The sequence below is a fragment of the Dendrobium catenatum genome, unplaced genomic scaffold (genome assembly GCF_001605985.2).
Source record: "Dendrobium catenatum unplaced genomic scaffold, ASM160598v2 fragScaff_scaffold_522, whole genome shotgun sequence".
NCBI classification, from domain to species: domain Eukaryota; kingdom Viridiplantae; phylum Streptophyta; class Magnoliopsida; order Asparagales; family Orchidaceae; genus Dendrobium; species Dendrobium catenatum.
The window spans coordinates 455,259-467,126 of record NW_021318984.1 but is presented as its reverse complement, the minus strand read 5'-3'; the positions used below and the strand labels follow the sequence as shown (position 1 = coordinate 467,126).

The window sequence follows — 11,868 nt, the reverse complement described above, 5'->3', positions numbered from 1 at the left end:
GTAGTCTAGTTATTATTCTTTGGTCCTATAGGCGATAGCTGACTAGGAAAATGATGGCCAAAGGGTATAAACATAAATATCATAAAATATTTATTTCTTTATATAAATAAGTACAAGATATATAAATAAGGAAGTCATGAGTGCTATTTATATGTAAATCCCATAAAATTTTATAATATGTATGGAAATCCCTAAAACCAAAAGCTAAACATAAATAAGCTTAACGTAGACGCACCTCGGATGTCCAGGACTTAATTGGCAACCTCGGTGGTTCTCTCTTCAGTTTTAGTGGTTTGGAATTTTGTCGTCTTGGAATTTTGGCTGTTACCTTCCTTACCTTCTTGGATGGCCCATCTCTGACAACTAGGGGGCAGTTTGAGTCCATTTAATTTTGGATTATATTTGCCTTTTTTTCGATCAGATTGTTGTTGGCCCTGATGATTATTGTTTATCTCTGGATGTAATCTTCTCTATGTGATCATATTGTGATATTGTGGTGAAATGCTCTTCTTTTCTATTGATTGTTTCTTTTGATTTTAAAAAAAAAAAGCTTAACGTAGACCAACCTAGTTTATACAGCAAGTGCGAGCTCAATTCTCTTATAATGTAATATAAAGGCTATAAAGTAAAAATTTTTACATAAAATGATAAACGTTATGTTATCAAATATACTTTTATTTTTTAGTGAGAAAAGGACTAAAATGATTCCTAACTCTTTGTGAGGGACCAAAATGATCTTCAAATTTTTTGAGTGATTAATTATGTCCATCGACTCTTTAGAAAGATATATTTTTTATCCTAACATCAAATTTTGAGATTAATGATGTTAAATAAAAAAATATTTTAGTCATTTTTAATTAAATTATTTATTAAATATAATTTTTAAATAATAATAATTTTTTAAAATTATTAAACATTTATTTAATTAAAAAATTAATAATTCTAATTTAACATAAAAATTATTAATAATTCTATTTTTAATTTATGATTATTATAGACTAGAATTATTAATACTTTTTAATTAAAAAAATATTAAATAATTTTTTTTAATTAGAAATACTATTACGTGAAAATATTTGATAAACAATTTAATTAAAAAAATGAGCAAAATACATTTTGATTTAACACTAGAAAGCTGCTTTAAAAGGCAAAAAAAAAAACCATCTCAAACAAAGCCTTAATCCAGCACAATGACAACCTTTGATGTTCGAGTGAAAAGACAATCAGAAAACACTAACCAAATGAAATGATCTTGGATCAATGATTGTGTTTGTAAAATACAAAATCTGAACCAGAAAGCTTAAACCATAATAAGTTATGGAGCCAATGCTTGTAGAACACTTAAAAGTGGGGGCAAAGCTGCCACTCTAAATTCTATTGTAAGCCACAGTCTTGCTGAAAAGGCGTCTGATAAAAACTACCTGCAGAAAACTTGCAGCAGCCAATGCAATGTACTCTGCAATCGTATAGCCGATGAGGCGCCTTCTTGTGCTCTCATTTGCTGGAGAACATAGATGATAAAATGCAATGAGCAAGGAGATTTTCAATAAGAAAAGTACTGTAAAATGTAAATCATTTCCACACTTTGGCTAATTGGAAAAGTTAGCATGCAGAAAGAAAAATATCACGAATAGAGATGGTTGAGTGCCTCGGGGGCTCTATCTCCACCGCCGGCAAACCAAGCTCAAATGTGCCACCTAACAACTAACAAAGTTGCACTTCATATGCTCACTCTTTCGACCTGCCGAAAATGCAAAATATCTTTCCAGCTTGCAGATCTATTGAAGCTAACTAACCTTTATTTAACTTATCATCCCCAATAATGAGTATGATCAGTTCAATGACATATTTTCAACTTTCAACTGTAATTAATCAAAGTTGGAAGCTATCTTACAATTGAAATCTTGAAATTCTAAGACTTATTATTTAAATGATCAAATTTCTCCAAGGGGATGTTTGATTTGCTAGAAAAAAAAAAAAAGAATACAAAGAATTTCAAATATAAGGAATTTTAAATTTTGAGTATTTAGTTTGATGAAAAAGGAATACGGTGTAAAATTTTATTAAATTATTTTTTCACTCCAAAGTTCATTTTGATGTATTGTAAACTTGCCCATTTTTTCAATTGAATTCCACTACGTTGTCCCCGCCCACAGCTCGTCTCACCACCTCCCGTGGGCCTCCCATTGGCTGCCGCCACCGCCCACTAGTAGCTGTTGCCATCATCTGCAGCTAGTGTAACCACTAGTTGTCATCGTTATCGACCGTTGCCGACCACCATCGTCATTTGGCTTTACATTGTATTTAAGCCAAAGAAAAAGATCATTGACATTCATTTTACGCTAATTCAAACAACTTCTAAACTTTCAAATACACTACATTTTTTTTATACTGCATTCTTCAACAAATCAAACAACCCAATAAATGTATATGCAACTCCTTATCAGCAAGAAAACCTAATAATCAAGACCCATGGTTAAAAAGGACACAAAGTTGATAAGCATAATTTGCTACCAACAAAAGCTTAATTGAAAGGGCTGAAATCCTCCATCAATGGCTCTTCTCCGTACATTTTACACAAAAAATATATAGTGCAACTTATACACAAATCCTTAAGTATAAGAGGCATTTCATCCACCAATGGGCATTTGCTCTTGCGCTATGGTCCCTGGTTTTCAAACAGAGGTCTCAGGTTCGAGACATGATGGCTACACTTGAAGGATATCTCTGGAATGCATGGGTTTAAATCTTTAACTGATCTCATGCCCAAAAAATCTGTACCTAGATTTATGCCCATCTTATCATTAATAGAATATTTAAAATATATTTCTATCCTATAGGAAAAAGGAAAAGAGGTGTTTCATACTGGTGTTCATTTTTTAAAATATTTTGTTTCCTAACATTAAAGTTCGAGACTTTCTATCAGAACATCTAAACTTTCCTAGAATAAATCCTAATCCGTGGAGCCAAGTGGAGAAGGATCATACCCATCCCTAACTGATCTCTTCCCACCCCTTTTTCCCTCTACCCTGTTTTTCTTTGCAAATATGGGTCTAATGTTGATTATAAATAGAATGTCACTACAACAACAACACTATCAAGTCTTGATCCCACTATGTAGGGTTGGTTACCTGAATCTTTTTTCTCCGTTGTATCCTTTTTGAGTCAAATTTTCATTTAAATCTATAAAAAAGGGTCATTTCTAATATTTTCTAACCAAGTCTTTTAGGGTATACCTATATCTTTTTTAACATAGAATAAATCTAATACATCTACTCTCCTAACTGGGTTATCAGAAGGCCAACATTTTATGTGACCAAACCATCTAAGGCGACTCTCTGCAATCTTATCTGTCACTAAAGCTACTCCAACCTTTCGCGTATATGCTTGTTTTGCATTTTGTCTCTAAGAGTAGAGCCAATCCACCCGAGCATCCTCATCTCTGCAACACTTAACTTAATTGTATACTTCTCTTTTAATGGTCAACATTCTGCGCCATAAAGCATCGCAAGTCTCACCACCATCTTATAGAAACTTACCTTAAGTTTGAGGGGTACTTTTCTAACACACAATAGGCCCGATGCACTCCTCAACTTCAACCATCCAACTTGAATTCTACTAATAATATCCCCATCTATTTCAACATCACTTTGGACAATAGACTAGAGATATCTAAAATGTGTACTTTGTTTAATGACTTGATTGCCCAAAGTCACAATCCCCCCACTAGATCTATCACTACTATACTTATACTTCATGTATTCGATTTTTGATATAATCAAATGAAAACCTTTTGAATCTAAGGTTGACATCCATAATTCAAGTTTACCTTCAATTCCCTCTCTAGTCTTATCAACAAGAAGAATATCATCAACAAAAACATACATCAAGGTATATTCCCTTGCAAATGTCGAATAAGAACATCCATGATGATAGCAAAAAGATATGGGGTTAAAGCTGATCCTTGATGTAATCTAACCAAAATAGGAAACTACTTGTTCAAACTAGGGGTGTGAATATGGGACAAGACCCGAAAAACCCAACCCGAACAAGACACGAAAATTTTAGGTTCGGGTTAGAGTTTTTGACCTGTTTCAAAAATCGGGTCGAGTTCGGGTTGACCCGGATTGACGCGCTGACCGAGTTTTCCGCTTGTTTAGCGTTGCCCGAGGCCAATCACGTGTCGCCCTGGCTTGCCCACAACAGGCTTCCTACCACGTGACCGCGCCTGCCCACTTGCCCGACACCCCAATTCAAACCACCTTGTGTTTGAACATAAGTAATAACTTCTACATACATTTTCTTAACGAATTGAGTATAAGCATTTTAAACTCTTTCTTTTCTAGAACTCTCCTTAGCACTTCTCTTGGAACTTTATCATAAGCTTTCTCTAAATCAATAATATCATATGTAGATCCTCCTTTCTATACTTCTCCATTAAACCTCTCAATAAATATATACCTTCCATAGTAGACCTACCCGACATGAATCCAAATTGATTTTGAGAAATTTTAGTATAACATCGTAATATATGCTCAACAACGCTCTCCCATAATTTTAAAGTATGATACATTAACTTAATTCATCTATAATTTGCACACTCCTGTACATCACCTTTATTCTTAAAAATAAGAATCAAAGCACTTTCTCTACTCATTTGACATTATTTAGCCTTCAAAATAATATTGAAAATTTTAATAAGCTAAGAAATTCTTTCATCTTATAAATATTTCCACATCTCTATTGGAATATTATTAGGACCAAAAACTTTCAACACTTCATTATTTTTAAAACCTCTCTAACTTCAATTTTACTAAAACGCAGATAAAAACAAAAAGCTATATTTTCATTTAAAGAGCTAAGGTCACTAAAGTCAATCATATTCTCACAATCCTCATTGAGAAGCTTATCAAAATATCTTATCCACCTTTGTTGATATCATCTTCTAATAAAAGTATTTTTTTTATCTTCATCCTTAATGCAAGTCACCTAAACTAAATTCTTATTTTTCCTATCTCTTTGCTTGACAAACTTATACATACATCTTTCACCCTCCATATTATCTAAAATCTATTATATAAATCAATAAAGCTAAATTCTTTGCATCATATATTGCTTTATTAGACTCCTTACAAGCCACTTTATATATTTCCTAATTTTTTTAGTTTTTACATCTAAACCAATTTTTATAACAAAGTTTCTTATTTTTTATCTTTTTGTGTACATTTTGATTTCACCCAAATATTTTTATTATTAGGAGCTTTTCCTTTAAATGGAATGTCACTAAACCTATAAAAATTGGACTCAAAAAAATTTTTAGATTCCTCTCAAGATAAGTGTGTTATTAGATTTAGATTCTTTGAGCACATTGTAAGTCTTCATGATAGCTTCTAGGGAAAAGCTCTATCTTGTACCGGTGGGAGGTGTGGGAATTTTGGTGACTTCCATCATTGATCCTTTTTCATCTACATGCTTCGTAATTGATTTTGTAAACATGATTAATAATTTGTCAAATTTAGTGCAATATTGTTTTTATTTTTGGGTATGAGCCTAGGCCATTATGTGGATTTTATTGGTTCTCATATTCTAGTAATTTTTTTTTTATTTTGTTGATATTTATTTATTAGTTAGAACTAGGGGTGCAAACGAGTCGAGTCGAGCTGGAGCCAGGGGTTGTTCGAGTCGAGCACGACTCTCATATACCGAGCTCGAGCTCAAGCTCGAACTCGAGTCTATCTCAAAATCCGAGCTCGAGCTCGACTCGTTTCGCTGTCGAGCGGCTCATCAAGCTCAATTCGAGCTCAAAATGTCGTCGCGTACTATCGCCTTCGCTGCCGTGCAGACGTCCGTCGTGGTCGCGTACTTGCGGTTTGTCGTCGCATCAATGTCAATGTCGCGTCCAACGACGACATCGTCCGTCATCACGTCGTTCGCGCGTTCAATCGAGCTCCAAGCTTCGTCGCCATGTCCAACGATGACGTCGTCCGTCCTCGTCGTCACGCGCTCAATCGAGCTCCGAGTTTCGTCGTTGTCATCGTCCATTCCGAGTTTCGTCGTCATCGTCGTCGTCGTCGCGTCCAATCGGTAGTCACGAGCTTCGTCGTCGTGAGCTTCGAGCTCAATCTTGTTGCGTCCATTCCGAGCTTCGGTGTCGTCATCACGTTCGTTTCGAGCTTTGCCATCGTCGTCGCTTCCGTTGCGAGTTCCGCTGTCGAGATCTGATCCGCCGTCGTCGTCCCGAGCTCGATCCTGTGAATCCCACCCAGTCGAGCAGACGAGTCGAGTCAGATGCCTGTTCGAGCTCGAGCTCGTTAAGCATTCGAGCTCAAAATTGTGTTCGAGCTCGACTCGCGAGCTCGTTTAGCTCGGCTCGTCGAGCCTGTTGTCGAGTCGAGCCCGAGCAGGCTCGCCGGCAATCGCGAGGCCGGCCTTGACCTCAGTTGCACCCCTAGTTGGAACGGTTTTAATGTGTGCTTTATGTTTCCACTTCCAAAAGACAAAACTTAGCCTACGCTAACAGTTTGAGCACTGCAAATCATGGTCTTTGTGCATCCTCATTGGTTTCATTAGAAAATTTACATTCCTAACATGCCTGACATCAATTCCAGTGGACATCAATTTTAGCAGTTTAAGATTACTCTATATAATTAGATAAATAGATGTGTATCCTACCACTATTCAGGGTGAGATTTAAAATATTCAACTTTCTCATTTTTTTTAATTCATATTCTCATCTATTCCCATCTCCACTTATTATTTAGTCATTCTATTCTTGGATTATTTCGTATGATTTGAAGCTATTATTTGTATCCGTGAAGCACATGGACAGATTGCTTTCCTACATAATTGCCTAAAAACTAACACTGATTATTTGCAATTTTCAATGAACTTGGTAGCTATTCTTACAGTGAATATAAAGAAAAAAAAAAATAGCTTACTATATCTCCAATTTAATATAGGTTATAGCTTAATATATCTCCATCTTTCTAAGAACTCACCGAGGATATCATACAATCCTTAATATATTCTCAATGAATGACCTCCATTGCATCGAAATTTCGTAGAATTACTAAAAGCATTGCATGCATTATACCATATAACTCATTAATAATTCTTTTTACGCATTTACAGTTTATATAGCTGCAACAAAACAAATCAAGTGTCTGCATCATCAGTTTATTGTTCACAGAAAGCAAAATGTGGGTGACTCCTAGAATTTTGCTTGCTTTTACTAGTGTAAACTAGCTAAATTTTACAGGTTCATTCATATGCTGTTAAAAAGAAGATTTTAACTTAGCAAAGCTATTGTCCTAAATAGATAATATTACACCTTGACCTAAATTGCATTGCATCTTCACATATTATTAATAGATTGTTTTTGTTTAAAAAAGACAGAAGAAATATCTTATATTGGATAGAAAATAAGAAAGTGGAATTTTGAATAACTTATTGAGATTAATAAGAAAGAAAACACTACTAAATATGCAATATATTATAGCATGATTCTTTTCATACTACTGAAGCAAGCAGGTTAAGAAATAAAAGTCAGTCTCTACTAACGAGATGTCGTGCTTCCCGTGCTTTAAGGTATTTTTTGTTCCTGCTGGTGAAGATCTATGTTCGCAAGTTCTGCTATCTCACATTCACAGGATTTAGAATGCTTGAAAAGGAAGCAATACAATGGCACATAAAGTTAGTGAACAACAAAAACATAACTGGATGTAGGTGGTGGTTATCTTTGTGAAAGATTGAATTTCTATTTTTTGTAAAGAAAACTAATATTGATGTCCACAAAAATTGAGCATACAAGGGCACAACTTTTTTTTCTTTCATATGAGCATCAATAAAACCATCATTAAACTTAAATAAGAAAGCATTTTGTTTTGAAATGAAACACTGAACACAAATTATCTATATTGGATTTCTCTCCTTACTGCAACTTTGTAATGTAAGACTTTATAATCAACATTTTTGCATTGAAATCTACAGATTCCTCTAATCAGAGACAAAGGAAGAAACAAGGGACTAACCATCTTTTTAGCCAGATCATTCTCATATAAAGGAATTGTGCCCAACTGGATGGTAAAATGAACACACGTTTCTGGTACCTTTGGGAGTTATGAAAGCAGAACCCTTGTTCATTCCAGCTCGAGGAGCCTTAAATTCAAATTTTGCTCCAGAAGATCCATGAGTTGAGTGAACCAGTTACCCATGCCGGTGATGATACCGTACACCGAAGTCGCAAGAACATCAAGAGACATTAAGATGTCTATATGTCATTTTTCCATTCCAAGATCTATATATTGTATATAGGAGCTGGCAAAGAAAATAACTTGACAAACATAAACATACGATAAAACAATAAAACAATATATGAAATTAAAATGATAACAGAGATGGTATGGCCGAGAAATTTAAAAATGAAATACAAATTCAAGCCATTATGAATGAGTAAGCGAACAGGATGAAAGTCTTTCCTTTCCAACTACTGAACGAACATGCATAACCAATCTTTTAAAATCTATAGCATTTTACTTGAAGCTATAAAATCCAGTTTTTTGGGAGTTGAAACTAAAGAACAACACTTCTTCCTTACCCCTTGAGATCAGTATGCCAACACTATTATTATTTTGCTAGTTCTTTCAAAACTTCGCATGATTAAGAAACCGATTCCCATAAATTTTAAATTTGTACAAGAACCAATTTTCATGCTTCACATTTTGCATGTAAATACCAAAGGATAGAAATCTATCTATTAGGAGTTGATAATTAGTAATTAGAAGTTAGAACGTAAACAAGTAGAATCCTAGGTTATATATATGAAAGTTGTTCAACAAATAATTTGGCGATAATAGATTATACAGTAAGACTATCACTTAGCAGGAATATAGTAAATGGAGGATGCACTGATGCATCCCAAATAATGGGATAAGGCTAATGATGATGATGATATTGTTAAGCAACACATAAAAATCTTGGCAATGTTACAATTCTCAATTATCAAATAGTTAGCAAATATATGTAAACAAACGACACTTTCTTTTTGCAGCTACACACCATCATAATTAATCCACTTCTTACAGGCCTAAATTGTCTAATACATGATAAGACGCAGCAACATCCTCACTTAAAAATAGTGTAACTCAAAAACATATCTCAACATCTGATATTTGAGACTAAGTCTAAAGCTTTTCATGTTTTATCAATCCTATGCTGGACTCGTGGAATAAAACATCTTACAAAAATGGCCATACCTTCTAAAAAGGCTTTGCTGTTTGCTTCAATTCCAAACATGATTTCACCAAAAGCAACACAAAAGAAAAGGTAATAAATAATATATGATGAAATTTTTGTTGGATTTTATTTCAAAGTTCTGTCGACTTCAGTTTTGAATTGAAATTTGCAATATTTGATCAAATTTTGAAATTTTGAGAAGTTCATTGTTGCTTTGTTTAATATGGCTTAACTTTGGTATGCTTTACTTAGCTTGCCGTTGGATTGGCTAATCAAGGTTAACTTATTCTAGGCTTAGAGACAACTCTAGCTTGACACAATTATAAGCGTGGTAAGCTCAGCTAACAAGCCATGGTTCCAAGGTCGAGTACTGTTTAAAGCTCAGATAATAATTAACTTGAGTTTGAGTATACTCCATTCCAACATTCTTTCCTTAAAATCATGTCTATGGTTTAAACAAAAATTTAATCACCGCTACCAATACTTTTGTATATTGGTTGAATGTAAGATTACTCGAGTGCATTGTCCATGCTTGAAAGATCATATCCAAGAGATGCTTCATTGTTAAATGTCGAAGAGGCTTGTAACTTGTTGACTTATTATCCTTGCTCATTTTCTTTCTCACACTTTAATAATAGGTTTTATTTTGGTGATTGAGATATTGAGATTTTATCAAATATGCATATTTGAATTTTCCTTTTTTGTGTCGTAAAAATTAATCATCATCGAAATTTTTATTCATTCATAGGTTTATTGGGGAAATTTTGAATTTGGGGTGATTTTCTATGATGCAATTATTTTGACAATGAATATAATCAGCTTTTCTGCTTTTGCATCAAAAGAGACTATATTTTTTTCAAAATCAAAGTAGGAGAAACTATAAATTTTACGTTTTATAATTCTTCGAGCATCACTTCTTTATTTTTGTATTAGTGAACACTAGACCCTAAGATTTCATGTATCAAGAACTCTTATATTTATACTATCACAAAGGGGATGGGTTTAAGCCCAATGAAACAACAGTTCTAATTCCCTACCTTCATAAGTCTGTGGACCAACAACTTCAAGATAGTATAGCAAGCATATTTAAATGTAATGATTGATTGACCATGAATTATCAGGAGTTCACTCCAAATCTCACACCTATGGTGATGTTCCCTATCTTGTGGACAATGACGACCTTAACACTCCAATGATCAAATGTGTAATTTTATGGGTTCGTCCATCAATATAACCCTTTGAGGATTCATCCGAATGAAGAGTAAATTATGAGGTCATCGTTATGTATTTTTAGATTTGGTTGACCTCCGTAAATATCACAAAAAAAAAGAGGAAAAAAAAAAAAAAAAAAAAAAAAAAAACGAAATGATACCTCTGCTTTCCGTTGAATCCCGGATATTCTCGCAAACCTCAAGGCTCGACCAATCCCGCGAATCCTGCCACCGAAATACCGCCGAGACAGCGCCGAATCGGTCATCCTCCCAATCCCTCGCAGAACCTCGAACGAGCGCCCAGTCGCCTTCAAATACCGACCCAAAGCTCCCTCGTTGCCGATTTTCTTCCCTTCTCCCGCTCCAGCCTTCTCTCGAGCCCTCTCTTCCACGCGCGAAACTCCCCCTCTCTCTGTTGCTTGTCCGGCTTCGGTCTTACACAGGAGGGTGTGAGATTCAGGCGCCGCTCCTTCGCTCCTTAGGTGTTCGACCTCGCTCATTCACGACTTTCCCTTCCTATCGAGATCGAAAGTTCGAACATTTCGGTCGGACACATTTTGACAAGAACAGAAGCCCGCCGACTGTGAAGTTAACTTCTCCCTTTCGATCGCTTTTCGTTCCGGACTCCTCTAGCTGTCCGACTTATCGCTCCTTTGACGAGTCCTCCTTCCGTCGATCCTAAAGGATCAGAAGTTCCGACATTTTTGATCGAGGCAACCACGGGAGCCTCCTGTCCCGTAGAAGGTAAACTCCATCTCCCTTTCGTGTTCTTCATTCGCCGACCCGTAAATCTGGCCGAACCAGAATGCTGGGAGGATTAGAATTTTTCATTAACCTTAAATTATTAATTAATTTAATTTAATTATGATTAATGGTTAATTATATCAAATCCCCCCCCAGTTATTATAATATTTTGTTAAATTATTATTTAATTAACATTAATTGATATAATTAATTTAAGTTAATTAGTATTACTAATTATGATTAACGAAAGTAATTAAATAATTATAAATTGATTAATGTTATTAATTATAATAATACTATAATTATTTTAATTGATTATAAATATATGATAATGTGATTATACATTATAATTAAATTTTAAATTAATTAATGTAATTATATTAATGATAATAACAAAAAAATTTGCTGCTTGCTGTGCAACCTTCTCCGCCTCAGGTCCCACACGAGCCCCGCCGGTCACCGGCCCCGAAAGGTATATATCGCTTAAACCAGGCTTCCGTCCTCAACTGTGTTTCGACGGATCCGAAAACCGCCTATAACAAGGCCCTTTATTGCGCGTGGTGGGATGGGACCCGCTCCCCGTTCGACGCCCTAATTACGAAAACCCCCCCCCGAGGGCGGACAGTCGCCTCCCTCATCGCTTTCTTACCCTCGTCATGCGTGGCGAGTCAGTGGTCCT

The 11,868-nt window shown here is 35.1% G+C and overlaps 1 protein-coding gene across 1 annotated transcript in view; it reads right to left on the bottom strand.

Annotated features, from left to right (window-relative positions):
• Positions 1-1,218: 1,218 nt before the first annotated feature.
• The window catches only part of LOC110113599 (transmembrane emp24 domain-containing protein p24beta3), a 22,633-nt gene continuing 11,983 nt past the window's right edge, over positions 1,219-11,868 (bottom strand). Inside the window, exon 4 of the mRNA XM_020846242.2 lies at positions 1,219-1,501. Coding sequence (XP_020701901.1) covers positions 1,368-1,501 — 134 coding nt within the window. The 3' untranslated portion in view covers positions 1,219-1,367. The remainder of the gene's footprint in view (positions 1,502-11,868) is intronic.